Source organism: Oncorhynchus mykiss, chromosome 10, assembly GCF_057628025.1.
Source record: "Oncorhynchus mykiss isolate SJ-2025 chromosome 10, ASM5762802v1, whole genome shotgun sequence".
Taxonomy (NCBI): domain Eukaryota; kingdom Metazoa; phylum Chordata; class Actinopteri; order Salmoniformes; family Salmonidae; genus Oncorhynchus; species Oncorhynchus mykiss.
In genome coordinates, this window is record NC_143031.1 from 40,117,233 (window position 1) to 40,140,166 (window position 22,934).

Below are 22,934 nucleotides of genomic sequence, written 5' to 3' on the forward strand. Positions count from 1 at the left end.
GTGGTACTGGGCCGAGGACACGCACAGGAAGCCTGGTGCGGGGAGCTGCTACCGGAGGGCTGGGGTGTGGAGGTGGTACTGGAAAAACCGGACCGTGCAGGCGCACTGGAGCTCTTGAGCACCGAGCCTGCCCAACCTTACCTGGTTGAATACTCACGGTCGCCCTGCCAGTGCGGCGAGGTGGAATAGCCCGCACTGGACTATGCAGGCGAACCGGAGACACCGAGCGCAAGGCTGGTGCCATGTAAACCGGCCCAAGGAGACGCACTGGGGACCAGCTGCGTAGAGCCGGCTTCATGGCATTAGGCTCGACGCTCAATCTAGCCCGGCAGACACGCGGAGCTGGAATATACCGCACCGGGCTATGCACCCGCACTGGAGACACCGTGCGCACCACTGCATAACACGGTGCCTGTCCGGTCTCTCTAGCCCCCCGGTAAGCACAGGGAGTCTGCCCAGGTCTCCTACCTGGCGTAGCCATACTCCCTGTTAGCCCCCCCCCAAGAAATTTTTGGGGTTGCCTCTCAGGCTTCCATCCGCGTCGCCGTGCTGCCTTCTCATACCAGCGCCTCTCTGCTTTCACCGCCTCCATTCTACGGTAACCTTCCTCGCACTGCTCCAGCGAATCCCAGGCGGGCTCCGGCACTCTCCCTGGGTCGGCCGCCCACCTGTCGATCTCCTCCCAAGTAGTATACTCCATACTGTACTCCTCCTTGGGCTGTTCCTGTTGTTTCTTCTCCCGCTGCACCTTAGTGCGGCTACACTCCCCTGGTTTAGCCCAGGGTCCTCTCCCGTCGAGGATTTCCTCCCATGTCCAGAAATCCTTATTGCGCTTCTCCTCGCGCTGCTCCTGCCTGTTAACACGCTGCTTGGTCCTTTTGTGGTGGGTGATTCTGTAACGGTTTTCTTGGTGAGAAGGAGAGTCGGACCAAAATGCAGCGTGTAGATTGCGATCCATGTTTTAATGAACAAACGTAAAACACGAATCAATACAAACACTACAAAATAAAGAACGTGATGAACGTAACGAAAACCTAAACAGCCTATCTGGTGAAAACACATAGACAGGAACAATCACCCACAAACACACAGTGAAACCCAGGCTACCTAAATATGGTTCCCAATCAGAGACAATGACGAACACCTGCCTCTGATTGAGAACCATATCAGGCCGAACATAGAACTAGACAAACTAGACATGAAACATAGAATGCCCACTCAGATCACACCCTGACCAACCACAACATAGAACTATACAAAGTAAACTATGGTCAGGGTGTGACACTGAGCATCTGTTGGAAAGCAGACAACCAGGTTTTCCTCTATGATTTTTGCCTGTGCTTAGCTTCATTCTGTTTCTTTTTTTAAACAAAAAAAACCTCCCAAGTCCTTGCCGGTGACAAGCATACCCATAACATCATGCAGCCACCACTATGCTTGAAAGTATGGAGAGTGGTACTCAGTGAGGTGTTGGATTTGCCCCAAACATAACACTTTGTATTCAGGATGTAAAGTTAATTTCTTTGCCATATTTTTTCAGTTTTACTTTAGTGCCTTATTGCATACAGGATGCATGTTTTGGAACATCTGTCATTTAGGTTAGTATTGTGGAGTAACTACTAGGGTTGCGAAGGGTTGGAAACTTAACGGTCAATTTACAGAATTTTTCCATGAGAAGTTAAGCCCAGGAATTTGGGGAATTTAGCTTAAATTCATCAAAAAGGTTAGCTTATAACAGTGAACCTTTTTTTGTGGGATACACATAAGGCAATTCTAGGTCTTGTGGCATATTTTGGTTAAACTATCCCCAATTCAATGGAATTGCAACTCTCTGCATGCACAGTGCATTCTTCCACCACATGTGAAGTTCACTCTTCCATCACATGTACAGCTGATTCTCAAGATCTTGCACACTAATGAGATGCTATTGAGCCCACACTACTACACTGTCTGAGCCAAGGACTACATGCTTTCTGGTAAGTTATGATTACAATACTGGGTGGGGTGAATATATTTTATGACATACATGATTTTTTGTTAACTAGTGAATAGTAGCCTACAGCAAAGTGTGTTTAAATTATTTCTAACTTGTGACAATTTCTGCTAGTTAATTTTTGCTACCATGTGGAATTTAGCTTGCTTGAGCTGTTAATTCACCTGTTTCCATACATGTTTAATTTTAAAACATATATCTTAAAAGGAGTTTAATCTAACTGCTTAACTATTTATCTGTACATGGAATTGTATATGTTTATTTTTTTATCATTTTTTCCTAATGTTTACAGGAAAATGCCACGGGCACTATCTGATGTGTGGAGACATTTCACTGCAGCTAATGTAGATGGAAAAGCTGTGTACATTTGCAAATACTGTGCCAAATAACTTGAAGAATGCAACAAAGATGCAGAATCATCTGGACAAGCGGATAAAGTTCCCTCAGCACTCAAAACAAAAAACCTCTGAGAAAAGTCCCTCTACTTCTATTTGAGGTGAAAATGATGAATCAGACACCTTATCCATAGCAACAGGAATCAGAAGTTTTCTTGACTCAATGGAGGAACGGAGTCAGAGAAATGATGATGAATGTCTTGCTTGAGCTGTGTATGCAACTGGTTCACCTCTGATGCTCACAGGTATTGGAAGAGATTTCTGAATGTTCCTAGCCCAGCATACACCCCTCCAACCAGACATGCTTTATCTACTCATTTGCTGGATGCAGAGTTCAACAGAGTTCAAGTGAAGGTCACGCAAATCATAGAGAAAGCAGACTGTATTGCAATCATCTCTGATGGGTGGTCGAATGTTCGTGGGCAAGGAATAATTGACGACATCATCTCCACCCCTCAAACAGTATTCTACAAGAGCACAGACACAAGGGACAACAAACACACCAGTCTCTACATTGCAGATGAGCTGAAGGTTCATCAATGACTATGGACCACAGAAAGTATTTGAACTGGTGACAGACAATGCTGCGAACATGGAGGCAGGTTGGTCTAAGGTGGAGGAGTCCTACCCTCACATCACACCCATTGACTGTGCTGCTCATGCATTGAATCTGCTCCCCAAGGACATCATGGCACTGAAAACAATGGATACACTCTACAAGAGAGCCAAGGAAATGGTTAGGTATGTGAAGGGTCATCAAGTTATAGCAGCAATCTACCTCACCAAGCAAAGTGAGAAGAATAAGAGCACCACATTGAAGCTGCCCAGCAACTCCTGTTGGGGTGGTGTTGTCATCATGTTTGACAGTCTCCTGGAGGGGGAGTCTCTCCAAGAAATGGCCATAACACAGTCTCCCGACATGGACAGCCCCATGAAGAGGATCCTGCTGGATGATGTAAACTCAGCAAAAAAAGAAACATCCTCTCACTGTCAACTGCGTTTATTTTCAGCAAATTTAACGTGTAAATATTTGTATGAACATAACAAGATTCAACAACAGACATAAACGGAAACAAGTTCCACAGACATGTGACTAACAGAAATCAAATCAAATCAAATCAAATTTTATTGCAATGGAATAATGTGTCCCGGAACAAAGGGACAGTCAGTATCTGGTGTGGCCACCAGCTGCATTAAGTACTGCAGTGCATCTCCTCCTCATGGACTGCACCAGATTTACCAGTTCTTGCTGTGAGATGTTACCCCAATCTAAAACCACGGCACCTGCAAGTTCCCAGACATTTCTGGGGGGGAATGGCCCTAGCCCTCACCCTCCGATCCAACAGGTCCCAGACATGCTCAATGGGATTGAGATCCAGGCTCTTCACTGGCCATGGCAGAACAATGACATTCCTGTCTTGCAGGAAATCACGCACAGAACGAGCAGTATGGCTGGTGGCATTGTCATGCTGGAGGGTCATGTCAGGATGAGCCTGCAGGAAGGGTAACACATGAGGGAGGAGGATGTCTTCCCTGTAACACACAGTGTTGAGATTGCCTGCAATGACAACAAGCTCAGTCTGATGATGCTGTGACACACCGCCCCAGACCATGACAGACCCTCCACGTCCAAATCAATCTCGCTCCAGAGTACAGGCCTCGATGTAATGCTCATTCCTTCGACGATAAATGCGAATCCGACCATCACCCCTGGTGAGACAAAACCACAACTCTTCAGTGAAGAGCACTTTTTGACAGTCCTGTCTGGTCCAGCGATGGTGGGTTTTAGCCCAGAGGAGACATTGTTGCCGGTGATGTGTGGGGAGGACCTGCCTTCCAACTGCCTACAAGCCCTCAGTCCAGCCTCTCTCAGCCTATTGCGGACAGTCTGAGCACTGATGATTGAGGCATTGTGCGTTCCTGGTGTAACTCAGGCAGTTGTTGTTGCCATCCTGTACCTGTACCGCAGGTGTGATGTTCGAATGTACTGATCCTGTGCAGGTTTTGCTACACGTGGTCTGCCACTGTGAGGACGATCAGCTGTCAGTCCTGTCTCCCTGTAGCGCTGTCTTAGGCGGCTCACAGTATGGACATTGCAATTTATTGCCCTGGCCACATCTGCAGTCCTCATGCCTCCTTGCAGCATGCCTAAGGCACGTTCAGCCAGATGTGCAGGGACCCTGGGCATCTTTCTTTTAGTGTTTTTCAGAGTCAGTAGAAAGGCCTCTTTAGTGTCCTAAGTCTTCATAACTGTGACCTAAATTGCCTACCGTCTGTAAGCTGTTAGTGTCTTAATGACCGTTCCAGAGGTGCATGTTCATTAATTGTTATGGTTCCTTGAACAAGCATGGGAAACAGTGTTTAAACCCTTTACAATGAAGATCTGTGAAGTTATTTGGATTTTTATGAATTATCTTTGAAGGACAGGGTCCTGAAAAAGGGATGTTTCTTTTTTTGCGGAGTTTATTTTAAGAGAGTGTGGTAAGCAGCCTGAAACCTATAGCAGTAGCCATTACACGGATTGAGGGAGACAATGTCATCCTGTCTGATGTTCAGACTCTGCTTGCAGATGTAAGAGAAGAAATCCGTACTGCCCTTCCCCCTTCACTGTTGCTCCAAGCAGAGGAAAATGCAGTTCTGAAATAGATCAAAAGTGTGAAGACGTCTGCCTTAAGCCCATACACGCCTAGAGTACATGTTGGACACTAAGTATGCTGTCTCGCCACCTTGGCCTGGATGAGAGCAAGGTTCTTGGCAGTCTGACGAAGTACACTTCCAAGCAAGAACTTTGGAATGGAGATGCAATATGGCAGTCGTGCCAACATATCTCATCAGCCACCTGGTGGAGGGGACCTTGTGTATCTGAGACTCTTTCCCCTGTTGCTTCCATCATCCTCCAAATCCCACCAACATCAGCCACCTCAGAGCGCAACTGGTCTTTGTTTGGGAACACACACCAAAGCACACAACAGGCTGACCAATACAAGGGTTGAAAAATTGGTGGCCATCCGTTTGAATTTGAGGCTTTTTGAGCCTGATAACGAGCCATCCTCAACAAGGTTGGAAAGTGACAGTGAAGATGAGGCCTCAGAGTCTGATGTTCAAGAGGTGGACATTGTGGAGGTCCAGGGAGAAGACATGGAAGCCTGAGAGGAATACAACCAAAGCTTTAGTTTCTAGACTATCATTTTACAGATGAATGTTGAAATCTTTTTGGGAGATGCGATGGATCATTGGGGATCATTCAATATTCCCTTTATTTTGTTGTTCAGTGAAATCATCCCATATGAAGAGTCAACTAATTTAATTAAAGTTCAATTCGTAAATAAAAAATCTATTGGAAGGATTTACTAATTTGTAATTGTCTACTTATCATAAGGTAAAAGGTTTATGTTTCTGTCTCCATATATGGTAAATATATCCAATAAAAAAAACATACATTTAAATTGTATTAATATTAATTTGCATACATTTCCATTGTTTCCCATATATTCCCACAGAAATTTTCCACCTCTGAATATTCCCCAAAATGCGCAACGCTAGACACTACAATGTTGATCCATCCTCAGTTCTACTGTAACGGCCATTAAACTCTGTAAATGTTTTAAAAAGTCACCATTGGCCTCATGGTGAAATACCTGAGTGGTTTCCTTCCTCTCCGGCAACTTGAGTTACGAATGACGCCTGCATCTTTGTTGTGACTGGGTGTATTGATACACCATCCAAAGTGTAATTAATAACTTCACCATGCTCAAAGGGACATTCACTGTCTGTTTTTTATTTGTTTTTATTTTTTAAACACATCTACCAATAGGTGCTGTTCTTTGCGAGGCATTGTAAAACCTCCTTGGTCTTTGTGGTTGAATGTGTTTGAAATTCACTGCGCGACTAAGGGACCTTACAGATAATTGTATGTGTGGGGTATAGAGATGAGGTTGTCATTCAGAGTGAGTCCATGCAACTCATTATGCAAATTTGTACTCCTGAACTCTATAACAAAGGGGTTGAATACTGTTGACTCATGACATTTCAGCTTTTCATTTGTTATTGAAAAATGAAAAAAATTCAAAAAGCATAATTCCACTTTGATATTATGTGGTATTGTGTGTAGGCCAGTGACACAAAAGCTCAACTGAATCAATTTTAAATTCAGGCTGTAACAAAATGTAGAAAAAGTCTAGGGGTGTGAACAATTTAAAGGCACTGTATAACCTGTAAGAAAGAAAAAAAAACGATGTTCAAGCTCTTTTAGAGTAACCTTCCCTACAAAGTATTTAATCTGTCCCTAGAGGCTGTTTGAATTATTATTGGATATCATCTAGTGTCATTCATTGCTAAAGTGTAACAGACATACTGATTCACAGCCACAGAGACAACGACAGGGCGACATAACAAAGAACAGGCCAACATGGAGACAGAAAGACAGACAGACAGAGGGGGTGTGTGAGAGATGTCAAGAGTCAGACAGGGATTAGTGTGTGAAAACTGAAGCACCACCTTGCAGTACTCCACTTGGAGAGCAAAGCACCATTATCTTTTCACCGGCAAGGCACACAGTAAAAAAACAGCCATGGATGGAGTGCCATAATAAAGCTCTTTCAGTAAGAATATAATGTGAGTTCAAGCCTCTCTTGATTGCGCTCAAGTGCGGGTCTCTGGGAGAGATGCCCCTGTTTTGCAACACAACTGTGACAGACACTTTAACCCGTCGTTATTCACTTCTCTCATTCATCACACAAATTAACTGATCAGTTAGGCCATTTAGCTGGATTGACAATTGATATTTTCCACTCTGCTGTTATATACGGGACTCATGAGAACACTTGTGGAGCCCTATGGGAGTGTCAAGCTGACAGGCTTGTCAGATTTCTGCCAGTTAGGATTTTATGGCCAAGCCCAAGACAGATCTGGGCGACTTATGGTTAACATCTCTCTCTGCTCCAATTGTCACTACAATCTTCTCAAACAAACAGATGGGGGTGATTCAACCCAGATGGTTCGGGCTTTTGGACCTGTGAAATACGGTGACTAAAACTAGTGCTTCAGTTTGGTGCTGTAATACTACTTATATTCTTTCCAGCATCCCCACATTTGTCTGGTTCAGGGGGTGTGTGAAGATGGGATCAGGGTATACAGTGGGGCAAAAAACGTATTTAGTCAGCCACCAATTGTGCAAGTTCTCCCACTTAAAAAGATGAGAGGCCTGTAATTTTCATCATAGGTGCACTTCAACTATGACAGACAAAATGAAAAAAAAAAACCTACATTGTAGGATTTTTAGTGAATTTATTTGCAAATTATGGTGGAAAATAAGTATTTGGTCAATAACAAAAGTTTATCTCAATACTTTGTTATATACCCTTTGTTGGCAATGACAGAGGTCAAACGTTTTCTGTAAGTCTTCACAAGGTTTTCACACACTGTTGCTGGTATTTTGGCCCATTCCTCCATGCAGATCTCCTCTAGAGCAGTGATGTTTTGGGGCGGTTGCTGGGCAACACGGACTTTCAACTCCCTCCAAAGATTTTCTATGGGGTTGAGATCTGGAGACTGGCTAGGCCACTCCAGGACCTTGAAATGCTTCTTACGAAGCCACTCCTTCGTTGCCCGGGGCGGTGTGTTTGGGATCATTGTCATGCTGAAAGACCCAGCCACGTTTCATCTTCAATGCCCTTGCTGATGGAAGGAGGTTTTCACTCAAAATCTCACGATACATGGCCCCATTCATTCTTTCCTTTACACCAGGGGTGTCAAAGTCAAATGGACGGAGGGCCAAATAAAAAAATCAGCTACAAGACGAGGGCCGGACTGTTCGAATGTTCATTGAAAAATGTTTAAATGACGCATATAGTCTAGTGAACCTAATTGAACCTACTGAAAACCTAACAAATATATTACAATATGATCAGATAAATAAAGCAATATTTTCTTATGGCTCTGTCAGTAATCTTTAATTTTCAACAGACACAAAAGACAAATTTCCTTTATATAAATATCCCCATAACATGAACATTAAATGAAAGAAACCGGTATTCAAGGCACCATCAGTAGACTATATTTTCTATTTTAGCAAAAGTGGGCTAAATTTACTTCAAAGAAAAAACAATAATAGCAATTTTCTATCATCCACTCAACTGAAATATTTTTAAAATATAATTGGATTGAAATACAAAAAAATAAAGTGCAAAAATCTATTAATCAAAAACAACACTTTGTTTAAGGAGAAGTAACATGCAGTGAAAACAAATATTAAATTTTAACTTTTAAACTTGAACTGAGTAAAAACTCTAAATATGTGATTGCACAGTAATGTTCACTTGTTTGAGGTTGAGGGTGATACTTGGTGGTGTCCCATCTTTTCCACAAGTTCATCAATGTTCGGGGTAAGGCTCTGAGCTGAAGAAATCCTCAGAATTGAGTGGAGGTGTTCAGCAGTAAGTCGACTTCTGTGTGATGTTTTGTTCAGGTTCATCAAAGAAAACAGTTGTTCACACAGGTATGTGCTGCCAAACATAGACAACGTTTGAGCAGCCTGGATGCGCAGCTGGGGCATTGTGCCGGGGAGGAAACGGGCGAACTCCGCAGCACCCACTGCCGCATATTTTGCCCTCAGTGCATCATTGCATTGGAGGTCAATCAACTCCATTTGGAGGTTTGGTGGTGAGCTTTCCACGTCAACAGCAAATGGGTTACCGAGCAGTTCCAACCTGCTTTTTTGTGCTTCAAAGTCAGCAAATCGGCGTCGAAAGTCAGCGGCAAGCATACCTATTTTATCAGCCAACTGTGTGCTCGGGAACGCACTGGTAGAGAGCTTCTCTTTCATGGTCTGGCAGCTGGGAAAGTGGCTCAAATTTTCTTTCCGCATCTGCGTCTCCCACAGAGTCAGTTTGGTTTTAAATGCCTTCACTGTACTGTACATATCAGAGATGACACGATCCCGACCCTGCAGCTGCAAGTTTATTGCATTCAGATGACTCGTAATGTCACACAGAAAAGCCATTTCACACAGAAACATTTCGTCTCGGAGTTGTGTTGTGTCTTTCCCTTTGCTGTCCAAGAACAGACAAATCTCCTCACGAAGCTCAAAACATCTTTGAAGCACCTTTCCCTGGCTTAGCCATCGCACCTCTGTGTGATAAGGCAAATCACCATGCTCCGTTTCTAACTCCGTCAGAAATGCCTTGAACTGGCGGTGATTCAAACCTTTGGCTCTGATAAAGTTAACTGTGCGCGTGATGATGCTCATTACATGCTCCATTTTCAAGGCTTTACCGCACAACGCTTCCTGGTGTATGATACAATGATAAGCTGTCAGCTCACCTGTCGCGTTTTCCTCTTGCATCTTTTCCCGTATCTTCGCCACCAGTCCGCTCCTGTGTCCACACATCGCAGGTGCTCCGTCGGTTGTCAAACCCACGAGTTTTTCCCAAGGCAGCTCCATCTCATTTACACATCTTGACACCTCTTCATACAAATCATGCCCCGTAGTTGTGCCATGCATAGGACGTAAAGCCAAAAACTCCTCTGTCACGCTTAGGTTGGAGTCCACTCCGCGGATGAAAATTGACAACTGGGCAATGTCAGAAATGTCGGTGCTCTCATCCACAGCCAAGGAATATGCAATAAAATCTTTTCCCTTTTTCACAAGCTGCTCTTTTAGATTGATGGACAACTGGTCTACTCTCTAGGCAATGGTGTTTCTGCTCAGACTCACATTTAAAAAGAGTTGCCTTTTTTCTGGGCAAACTTCGTCACAAACTTTAATCATGCAGTTTTTGATGAAATCCCCCTCCGTAAATGGCCGGGCTGATTTAGCGATCTCTTCTGCCAAAATAAAACTGGCCTTGACAGCAGCCTGGCCTTGTGATTTGGCTTTTTTGAACAGAGCCTGTCGAGATTTGAGGCCTCGTTTTAATTCCTCTGCCTTTTGTAGCCTTTGTTCCATGTCCATATTCTTGTTTTTGTCCGCGTGTTTCGTTTCATAATGTCGTCTCAGATTATACTCTTTCAGTACCGCCACACTTTCTCCACACAGAAGACACACAGGTTTTCCAGCTACCTTCGTGAACATATACTCCGACTCCCACCTTGTTTGAAACCCCCGGTTCTCAGTATCCACCTTCCGTTTTGCCATTTTTGATGGGTATCTGAAAGTTAATTTTACTGTGATGCTGACGACTGCTGTGCCAATAAATATTGAAATGAAGCAGCCTACTGCTCGGTGCGTCACCTTTGCATTGTGGGAAATGTAGTATTGGTGCGTGTAAAAGATCTGCGGGCTGCCGGCTTGCTGCGGGCCGGTTCTAATAATAAATCAAGATCATCCCAGGGGCCGTAAAAAACCTTCTTGCGGGCCGGATGTGGCCCGCGGGCCTTGACTCTGACATATGTGCTTTACACGGATCAGTCGTCCTGGTCCCTTTGCAGAAAAACAGCCCCAAAGCATGATGTTTCCACCCCCATGCTTCACAGTAGGTATGGTGTTCTTTGGATGCAACTCAGCATTCTTTGTCCTCCAAACACGACGAGTTGAGTTTTTACCAAAAAGTTATATTTTGGTTTCATCTGACCATATGACATTCTCCCAATCTTCTTCTGGATCATCCAAATGCTCTCTAGAAAACTTCAGACGGGCCTGGACATGTACTGGTTTAAGCGGGGGGGACACGGCTGTCACTGTAGGATTTGAGTCCCTGGCAGCGTAGTGTGTTACCGATGGTAGGCTTTGTTACTTTGGTCCCAGCTCTCTGCAGGTCATTCACTAGGTCCCCCCCCGTGTGGTTCTGGGATTTTTGCTCACCGTTATTGTGATCATTTTGACCCCACAGGGTGAGATCTTGCGTGGAGCCCCAGATCGAGGGAGATTATCAGTGGTCTTGCATGTCTTCCATTTCCTAATAATTGCTCCCACAGTTGATTTTTTTCAAACCAAGCTGCTTACCTATTGCAGATTCAGTCTTCCCAGCCTGGTGCAGGTCTACAATTTTGTTTCTGGTGTCCTTTGACAACCTCTTTGGTCTTGGCCATAGTGGAGTTTGGAGTGTGACTGTTTGAGGTTGTGGACAGGTGTCTTTTATACCAATAACAAGTTCAAACAGGTGCCATTAATACAGGTAACGAGTGGAGGACAGAATATCCTCTTAAAGAAGAAGTTACAGGTCTGTGAGAGCCAGAAATCTTGCTTGTTTGTAGGTGACCAAATACTTATTTTCCACCATAATTTGCAAATAAATTCATTAAAAATCCTACAATGTGATTTTCTGGATTTTTCCCCCTCATTGTGTCTGTCATAGTTGAAGTGTACCTATGATGAAAATTACAGGCCTCTCTCATATTTTTAAGTGGGAGAACTTGCACAATTGGTGGCTGACTAAATACTTTTTTGCCCCACTGTATGTACGGCCTGGAGAAACACAGCTTCTGATTGATCATTGCTAGTTGAATGTCTATAAGGCAGGGTGAGCAGACCATAACGATCCAGTTTTCCTCAGTGATGGACATCCTGAACTAACAAGAAAACCCAGTGTGAAGGAAGAAGTGAAAGTGGCAGTGTGTGTGGTGACGGTAAAAGGCGTACTGTAGAGTGAGCCTAGAGCACCCACTCATTGCTTTCTATTTCTGACACTCACTTGAAGTCTTTCTTTGTCCTGAAACAGGTTTACCATAACTAGTGTTGCAGTTCAATGACCACTCAAGAAGTCCGAACCTTTTCACAACTCAGATGTTGAAGATGCATGAAACGTAAGGAAAATGCACTCTTCAAAAATCCCTGAAGGGAAGAGTAATAGCATGTGCTTTCCTCAAATAGAAACCTGACAATCTCATTCAAATGTGATGAGCATGAAAGCATATCAGTAGTATCATTCAATTTGCATAAAGAGTAGGTTATTGATACATCTTTGTGGATGTTGGCGACTGAATGCAGGCTGGACAAATGTCATGACAGCAGAGAATATTCTGAACAAAAATATAAGTGTTGGTTCCAATGTTCATGAGCTGAAATAAAACATCTCACACACACAAAAAAAAAAACTCAAATGTTGTTCACAAATTTGTTTACATTCCTGTTAGTGAGCATTTCTCATTTACCAAAATAATCCATCCACCTGACAGGTGTGGCATATCAAGAAGCTGATTAAACAACATGATCATTACACAGGTGCACAATAAAATGCCACAGATGTCTCAAGTTGAGGGAGCGCGCAATTGGCATGCTGACTGCAGGAATGTCCACCATAGCTGTTGCCAGAGAACTGAATGTTAATTTCTCTACCATAAGCTGCCTCCAACATCATTTTAGAGAAGTTGGCAGTACATCCAACTGGCCTCATAACTGCAGATGCCAGCCCAGACCTATGCCCCCCCCCCAGGCCAACCCATGGCTGTGCCCCTGCCCCATCATGTGAAATCCATAGATTAGGGCCTAAAGAAATTATTTCAATTGACTGATTTCCTTATTAGGAACTGTAACTCCGTAAAATCATTGAAATTGTTGCATATATATATATATATATATATATATATACATACACACAGTGCCTTGCGAAAGTATTCGGCACCCTTGAACTTTGCGACCTTTTGCCACATTTCAGGCTTCAAACATAAAGATATAAAACTGTATTTTTTTGTGAAGAATCAACAACAAGTGGGACACAATCATGAAGTGGAACGACATTTATTGGATATTTCAAACTTTTTTAACAAATCAAAAAACGTAAAAATTGGGCGTGCAAAATTATTCAGCCCCCTTAAGTTAATACTTTGTAGCGCCACCTTTTGCTGCGATTACAGCTGTAAGTTGCTTGCGGTATGTCTCTATCAGTTTTGCACATCGAGAGACTGACATTTTTTCCCATTCCTCCTTGCAAAACAGCTCGAGCTCAGTGAGGTTGGATGGAGAGCATTTGTGAACAGCAGTTTTCAGTTATTTCCACAGATTCTCGATTGGATTCAGGTCTGGCCATTCTAACACCTGGATATGTTTATTTTTGAACCATTCCATTGTAGATGTTGCTTTATGTTTTGGATCATTGTCTTGTTGGAAGACAAATCTCCGTCCCAGTCTCAGGTCTTTTGCAGACTCCATCAGGTTTTCTTCCAGAATGGTCCTGTATTTGGCTCCATCCATCTTCCCATCAATTTTAACCATCTTCCCTGTCCCTGCTGAAGAAAAGCAGGCCCAAACCATGATGCTGCCACCACCATGTTTGACAGTGGGGATGGTGTGTTCAGGGTGATGAGCTGTGTTGCTTTTACGCCAAACATAACGTTTTGCATTGTTGCCAAAAAGTTCAATTTTGGTTTCATCTGACCAGAGCACCTTCTTCCACATGTTTGGTGTGTCTCCCAGGTGGCTTGTGGAAAACTTTAAACGACACTTTTTATGGATATCTTTAAGAAATGACTTTCTTCTTGCCACTCTTCCATAAAGGCCAGATTTGTGCAATATACGACTGATTGTTGTCCTATGGACAGAGTCTCCCACCTCAGCTGTAGATCTCTGCAGTTCATCCAGAGTGATCATGGGCCTCTTGGCTGCATCTCTGATCAGTCTTCTCCTTGTATGAGCTGAAAGTTTAGAGGGACGGACAGGTCTTGGTAGATTTGCAGTGGTCTGATACTCCTTCCATTTCAATATTATCACTTGCACAGTGCTCCTTGGGATGTTTAAAGCTTGGGAAATCTTTTTGTATCCAAATCCGGCTTTAAACTTCTTCACAACAGTATCTCGGACCTGCCTGGTGTGTTCCTTGTTCTTCATGATGCTCTCTGCGCTTTTAACGGACCTCTGAGACTATCACAGTGCAGGTGCATTTATACGGAGACTTGATTACACACAGGTGGATTGTATTTATCATCATTAGTCATTTAGGTCAACATTGGATCATTCAGAGATCCTCACTGAACTTCTGGAGAGTTTGCTGCACTGAAAGTAAAGGGGCTGAATCATTTTGCACGCCCAATTTTTCAGTTTTTGATTTGTTAAAAGAGTTTGAAATATCCAATAAATGTCGTTCCACTTCATGATTGTGTCCCACTTGTTGTTGATTCTTCACAAAAAAATACAGTTTTATATCTTTATGTTTGAAGCCTGAAATGTGGCAAAAGGTCGCAAAGTTCAATATATATATATATATACACATACATACATACATACATACACACACACCCCCGGAGCACCAAGTCTAGGGCCAAAAGGCTCCTCAACAGCTTCTAACCCCAAGCCATAAGACTGCTGAACAATTAATAAAAATCTCCACTGGACAATTTACATTGACCCCCCTCCCTTTTGTACACTGCTGCTACTCACTGTTTATTATCTATGCATAGTCACTTCACCCCCAACTACATGTACAAATTACCTCAACTAACCTGTACCCCTGCATACTGACTCGGTACAGGTGTCCCATGTATTTATATTCGTTATTCTAATTGTGTTACTTTTTTTTGTTGACTTCAGTCTGTTTGGTAAATATTTTCTTAACTCTTCTTGAACTGCACTGTTGGTTAAGGGCTTGTTATGTAAGCATTTCACAGTAAAGGTATACACTTGCTATATTTGGCACATGTGACAAAAAGTTTGATTTGGGATCTTGAGTGTACAAAACATTAGGAACACCTGGTCTTTCCATGACAGACTGACTAGGTGAAAGCTATGATTCCTTATTGAGGTCACTTGTTAAATCCACTACAATCCGTGAATATGAAGGGGAGACCAGTTATAAAATTATTTTTTAGCCTTGAGACATGGATTGTACATGGATTGTATGTGTGCGCCATTCAGCGGGTGAACTGGCAAGACAAAAGTGCCTTTGAACGGGGTATGGTAGTACGTGCCATTTGCACCGGTTTGAGTGTGTCAAGAATGGCAACACTGCCGTTTTTTTTGACGCTAAGCAGTTCTCGGTGTATCAAGAATGGTCCACCAGCCAAAGGACATCCACACTGAGGGCAAAATGGGGCGAAACTCAATATTAGGAAGGTGTTCTTAATGTTCTGTACACGCAGTGTATATGCCCATGAGTATGTGATTGCTCTATAATAGGCTACATTTTCCGTATTATTTTATTACTTTGATATAATATTTTCCTACTAAACACTACCATATTTTGGGCCTAAAGACTGGAGCCGATATGTAGGCCATCACCCGTTGCGCAATTTAAACTCTGGTTCCTCAGAACTGTTTGCACACGCTACTCAACTCATCCCAGACACGACTGAAATTATTTTGTTCACACAGCCAGGTGCAGGGAACGCAGTAAAAAAACATATTGTCCTTAATTGGCTCAGAAATATACTCAGGGAAATTATCTAGATTATTGGCATGAGGAGCATTTACCATTGCCGAGAAATGCTCTGCTATTTCATGTTGCATTTCGTTTTGTCCCCAAACTTGGCTTGTCTGATGCAGAAATGCGGAATCGTGAACAAGAACATAATTAAAATGTGAGGAATTTGCCCGTTCCATCAACACGCAATACATTGCTGCAAAAATTCCGGGGTTTCCAGCCAAATATTTCACCTCGAGAAAGAGGTCACAGTAACCAGATCAACGTCAGTGACAATGTCCATTTATAGCTATATCAATAGTAGACAATGTGGGAAGTCATCGTGCATGTTTAAATGTAGGCCTATTCTTTAAATAATCATGTATAGCATCGCGCAATACAGCAAACAACTGCAGTGTATTGTGCAAAACATGAGGAAATTGATGGAGCGCCTAGCTTAGCCACCAAAGAAATGCAGCCCAGGCAGACATACGTATAACTCCGCAGTTTGGACCGCCGTATTTATGCGTTTTCAAGAGTTAATTACCTCTAAAGTACGTATCTCTTGCTGTGTGAGGTCATTGGACGCGGCGCATTTGGTCCGGAGCCCCTGTAAACTGGAGATGGAGATTTCAATCATGTTCTGGATGAGTTCGCATTGGTGTAGCGCGGCCATCGCTGCGCCACCGCCACTATCCCTCTCCGACTGCTCATCACTCTCGACCATCTTTCCAAATTTATCAGACACACTATCCATTCCTCGGCATTGGGCACGGCTTTAGGGGGTAGATGCGCTTTAAAATGCACATGCACCAGCTACGCAATGTTATGGAACTCAACAAAATGTCCCAAAATTGAGCAGAAAAAGCGCCAAATTCGGATATAGAAATAAAAATGTTCGATATCAATATCCTGGTCTAAAGCAATCCAAAGTCCAACAGTGTTCGGGTCCTTGCCGAGAGACTCTCTCCCCCTGCTGAAAGCTCTCGCCTAGGCTTTTATCGTCTGTCAGCTGTTGGAGACATCACGGACCCGTTGCAGGTCGGGAAATGAAGTCTTTTAATATGGCTGGGCATCCGCTGATTTGGGGTTTAATAAATACGTGTCTCAGTTTGGGCATATTGTCCTGACTAAACGTCGCTGGTTCTCTAGCCGGTTTGAGAGGACCAATAAAAATATTTTCTTATAAAGTCTTGCCAACAAATTATCCTCACCACACACACCTTGAGCTGAAGTATATCGCTCCATAGAACAAGAAGCGATGATGCCGAGATCTACTGCAGTATTCTACCCAGTCATATTAGCACAATAATACTCCACAACCTGTGAACTTGACACTTGCTACTTGACATGCTATAATGTGCAGAATTAGACCCAATCACATTGTGGAGTGAATCAGTGTGAGGGCCAGCAATGTTCACTCTGGATCTGTAAGCACATGTGATGTGTCCCTGGAATTCTCCATCTACATCACTTACCCTCTCCTCTCTTATTTCTGACACAGGACTATAAACAATGCCTTGCTTTCCTTAAACACACTGCCCGCATCCCACCTTAAATGAAATGACCAGGGTGCAGGGTTTCCCCATAATGTTAACTCTGAGAGGAACAAAACTGCACATGTATGAGAGTGGGAAGGTGATAGGATCACAAAGGCAAGATTTGAGCTGCGAGTCTGGTGAATGTAAGCCCTTATGAGTGAACCCTGTCCTGGATAAGCACATGTGGGTGCTGGCTTATGACTCCACACACTTAGACACTACATCGAGAGAGATCAGAGCACAAAATAAGCTATTTTAGTAGGCACTCATCCTAAATGCAGATTACAAGGTAATCCCCTATAAGGTCCCACTGTCACCTTCAGGGTATGTGACCGCTCTCCTCTTGCTTTCTCAGCCCCACATACCAATGCTGACTAGAGACACACACTGACATCAACGTGTGTCCTGGCTTAGACTCCGGAGACTCTGCCACCTTTTACATCACCTACACACTCAAAGAGTAGGTCTCGTTTCCAGAAACGTGCTCTCCTTTTTTTTGTGTATTGGACTGAGCTTGTTACATTCTTGCCAAGGGTAAGGCACAGAGAGCATCAAGGTAAGCAAAGCAATTTCTCAAAGGTAGAATTCCCCCAAATTCAGCAAGGCCTCATTTACAGAAAAGCTGACAACTTGGTCTGAAAGCAATAGGACGAGTGAGGAAAGGAGGCACTTGTCAGCTTGTTGACATGACTTGCTGAGCTGAGGGTAGACACACACATCCTTTGCCAGCCCACTCGGCCTGGCGGCCTTTTAGGCGGTTTGTACTGCAGCCCCATTGGCCAGCCAGGCTGCTGCATCTTAGCGTAGGGGCAAGCCTCCCAGGCAGCGTTGCATCAGATTCAATCTGATTGCGTGTCCTTTTGTGACAGGGATCTCCTGAGCCAACCCTGCAGGTCTGAGGAGAGAGGATGAGCCCAGGAAGGGCCACAGACACTGGGACTGCTGCTCCATAACAACACGGCCTGCTGCTCCATAACAACACAGCCTGCCTGTTGTACAATCTAAATTGTAAAGTCTTGAGTGTGAGGTTCACATGTCTAGTTTAGACACACCACATATGTAAAAAGGGACATTAAACATCCCAATCCCAACCTCGGACAGGGAGGGGGACACCAGAACCAGGCATGATCTGAGGAGCAGGGTGGACAGTCAGGCTTAGATTAAAGCTCCATATGCAGTTGCCATGCAATTAGCAGCATAAAGGTCTGACAGGCTTAATCACACCAACATGCATGTCACTCAGCCATAGCCAGCCCTGCTTGCCCAGTTGCCACTACAACACATACAGGCTGGAGCCCCCTTCAGGACAGGGGTGGCAATGACTACCGCGGGAGGCCATGCAGAGACAAAGAAAGACTGACGGCAAGGGAGGAATAAAGAATAGAACTACAAAACAGAAGAGCAAGGACAATCAAGATACTGGGGGTAATATGGTAGAGATTAGCATGATAACAAAAGAGAAAAAACACTGATGTGTCATACAGTACTATCGGAAGAAATACAATGAGGAAAAACTGCACATGGGATGCAGATGCGATGAAGCTAAATACATTTGTGTAGAGCACCATCTACTGGGCAAAGTAGGTTTGCCGTTAGAGCTCAGTGGGCAAACTCCAAAACCATTAAAGATCCAACGCAGCCGTGTTGATCTCAATATTAAATTATTTATGTAACATTTAAGTACTTTACTGTGATTGTTTTAAATGGAAATTGTAAAAAAATAAACCAAAATAGCTTCGTAGCAAAGAGCATTTTCTCAAGGAATAATTTTGCTAGGACAGTCTGGGGGTGGTCTGAGTGGGGAGGGGAAATCAGAAATCTAGCTGTTATTGGAAGAGAGGTTTGGAACTATTTCTTATTGGTTTATTATCTAATTTACCCCCTGGTGATGTCACCAGGCAGGCCAACACTCCATCCCACCAAAACAGGCAGAAATTTCAGGTGGTCATTTCAAATAACTAGTACACTAAAAGGGCATTATGATAATTTTCACAATATTGTTCCAACCTCTGTGTGGTAATATATATAAAACACAGAAAAATCACATCTTCTGCACTGGGCCTTTAACTTAGTTGAAAAAGTAGAGGCAGTGAGATTGAATAATTTTACTGAGCAGCATTGATTACTATCACAAATAGTCCTTGTCAAGTCAGGAGATGCATTGGACATGAGAAACTGAATAAAATGGCAACAGTTTACATTAGGCTTATTCCAGAGAAATAACCTGTGTAATTACTTTGTACCAAGCATGAAAGCACAGGTATTTACGTAAAACAGAAATAAAAGTGATATGTCTGACATACCATATTTAAAATGGTAAACACCATATTTTTAGGAATTAGAATACTAATTAATCCTAGAAATTTAATAGGATACCTATGGTAAATGCAGACTCAAATAGAGCACTTAGAAGTAAACCTGCAAAAAAATCAGTGGCAGTTCTCAGTCAGTGTTGATGTCACTTCCTTTAAATTAGGCATCTAGATACTTAGGCATGAGGCAACTCTGGCAGATCCTTCATTCACACTTAACAGGAAACAGAGACAATAGAGGGAAGGGAAAGAATGTCCGCTCACAATGTTATATTCTGGGAACTCGTCTTTAAACTACAGAGCATGGGAGCACACACTGGCACATACAACATACATCAGATATAACATGCCCTACTATAGTTCTATGTTGATTTAACATCTGTCACACAGAAAAAGACCAAGAACACGGGGTATAACACAACTGTATTATTCACGTAGCAAACAAAAGCAGTATAAGAAAATATTTGTTTATGAAAGTTATCTTGAAAATGCAAAAGACAGAAGTGTATATTTTCCTATTTTTGAATTAGGTTGAGAAGTAAAGAGATTATACAATACTAGATTAGATCATTTCTCTAGATCTACACCAGCATGTCTCCCACAGATAGAAATCAATTGTACAAGTCATAAAAAGCATTAACATCCATTTTTTCTTCAACCTGCATTTGATAACATGAATTGTAATGTAATTGGCTGATAAGTTTCCAGCATATATGCTTTTTCAAATAGGAAAATAGAGGAATACAGTATAATGCGTACAGTAAGAATCACAAATTAGCATTAAATACATTTTGTCTTCTGATTGGTTTGATGGTGAGTCATTCAGGATAACAAGCCCAAAGACGTGCACTCTAAATGGTTCATGTTTTAATCAACATTGGCTCTATACTGTACATTCATGTAACACACAATCCTTAGGAGGGAGCTACGGTAACATGGAAGAAAATATAATTATGCCAAGTCGCAGGTGCCCCCTGACCAACACACAGGACAATAGAATAATTAAACAATCACGCAAACCCAAATAAAAAAAATGCTCAGACTGAAATGAAATCCTGGCTTACATAAGAACACGTAACCCTCTAGTTGTGGTATAGCTAGAACATATCCTATTTCAGTGTAACACAATCTATAAAGAGTTGCCAAGTAATCTAGAATTTATAAGTTCACCTTTGTTAAAGTAGAGGGAAGCTACAGCTAGACATGGTGATAATTAGGTTTGTGGTCTGATAAGAAGACATTGTCATCTAAATTGCATTTGCTAAAACAGTATTTTCTTCAGGGTAGGACTGATATTGAAAAGTCTTGCCATTTGTACTGAATTGTATTCCAGAAAAGGCCAACAGAGTTGTATATTTTCTCTCTTGTATAGCTAGAGAATGCAATAACAAAACCAATTATAAATTGGTCCAAAAAAAAATCCACCCACAAGGACTATACCATACTAGGCTATGGAACACATAGAATATCAGAACATATCAGAATATTTTCAGCTGTGTTTAATCAGTTGGGGTAAATAGCAGAGAAGAGGGTGAAACACAACAAGAAAATTGCGGCTGAGTAAGATTCCCTGAGCATTGATTATTTTCTTGCTACCTACGGCATATCTACATAGTTTATGGTAGTGACATCCCCAAGATCATAAATCGTTTAAACCATTTCAATTTATACATATCTAGCTACATACAGTGCATTCAGAGAGTATTCAGACCTTCACTTTTTCCAGAATTTCTTACGTTACATCCTTATTCTAAAAGTGATTAAATACAAAAACTCAATCTACACACAATACCCCATAATGACAAAGCAAAAACTGTTATTTTTATGTTTGTTAATTTATATATATATATATATATAAAAGAACAAAGAAATACCTTATTTATATAAATATTCAGACCCTTTGCTATGAGATTCAAAATTGAGCTCAGGTGCATCCTGTTTCCATTGATCATCCTTCAGATGTCTGTTCAACTTGACTGAGTCCACCTGTGGTAAATTCAATTGATTGAACATGATTTGCAAAGGCACACACCTGTCTATATAATGCCCACAGTTGACAGTGTATGTCAGTGCAAAAACCAAGCCATGAGGTTGAAGGAATTGTCCGTAGAGCTCAGATACAGGATTGGGTCGAGGCACAGATCTGGGGAAGGACACTAAAAAAAATGTACGCAGCATCGAAGATCCCTAAGAACCCAGTGGCCTCCATTATTCTTAAATGGAAGAAGTTTGGAACCACCAAGACTCTTACTAGAGCTAGCCACCCGGCTAAACTGAGCAATCGCGGGAGAAGGGCCTTGGTCAGGGAGGTAACCAAGAACCCGATGGACACTGACAGAGCTCCAGAGTTCCTCTGTGAAGATGGGAGAACCTTCCAGAAGGACCACCATCTCTGCAGCACTCCACCAATCAGGCCTTTATGGGAGCCTGCAAGCTGACTTCAGTCGCCAGTTGTACAGTGTTTCCTTAGACACATTGGTACGGCTGGCTTACGGGTTAAGCAAGCAGTATGTCAAGAATCAGCGGCTTGGCGGGGTCGTGTTTCGGGGGACGCATGGCTCTCGACCTTCGCCACTCCCGAGTCCATACAAGAGTTGCAGCGATGGGACAAGACTAACTACCATGCTCCACCAACTGAGCAACATGGGACCTGTCACAGCATATTGGAAGAATGTCATTCATATTCCATCCAAGAAAATGGTGCCATCTGGTTTGCTTAATATAAGGAACTTGGATTTATTTATACTTGTTCTTTTGATTACTTACAGTGGGGCAAAAAAGTATTTAGTCAGCCACCAATTGTGCAAGTTCTCCCACTTAAAGACGAGAGAGGCCTGTAATTTTCATCATAGGTACACTTCAACTATGAAAGACAAAATTAGAAAAATATGAATTTATTTGCAAATTATGGTGGAAAATAAGTATTTGGTCACCTACAAACAAGCAAGATTTCTGGCTCTCACAGACCTGTAACTTCTTATTTAAGAGGTTCCTCTGTCCTCCACTCGTTACCTGTATTAATGGCACCTGTTTGAACTTGTTATCAGTATAAAAGACACCTGTCCACAACCTCAAACAGTCACACTCCAAACTCCACTATAGCCAAGACCAAAGAGCTGTCAAAGAACACCAGAAACAAAATTGTAGACCTGCACCAGGCTGGGAAGAATTAATCTGTAATAGGTAAGCAGCTTGGTTTGAAGAAATCAACTGTGGGAGCAATTATTAGGAAATGGAAGACATACAAGACCACTGATAATCTCCCTCGATCTGGGGCTCCACGCAAGATCTCACCCTGTGGGGTCAAAATGATTACAAGAACAGTGAGCAAAAATCCCAGAACCACACGGGGGGGGGGGGGGGGGGACCTAGTGAATGACCTGCAGAGTGCTGGGACTAAAGTAACAAAGCCTACCATCAGTAAC

At 42.7% G+C, this 22,934-nt stretch overlaps 1 protein-coding gene across 4 annotated transcripts in view; it reads right to left on the reverse strand.

The window, feature by feature from the left end:
• ksr1a (kinase suppressor of ras 1a) overlaps positions 1–16,690 on the reverse strand; it is a 56,676-nt gene extending 39,986 nt beyond the window's left edge. For all 4 annotated transcript variants that reach the window (XM_090186607.1, XM_090186605.1, XM_090186606.1 and 1 more), the window contains exon 1: positions 16,204–16,690. In XM_090186607.1, coding sequence (XP_090042733.1) covers positions 16,204–16,413 — 210 coding nt within the window. In that variant the 5' untranslated portion in view covers positions 16,414–16,690. The remainder of the gene's footprint in view (positions 1–16,203) is intronic.
• Between the last annotated feature and the right edge of the window lie 6,244 nt (positions 16,691–22,934).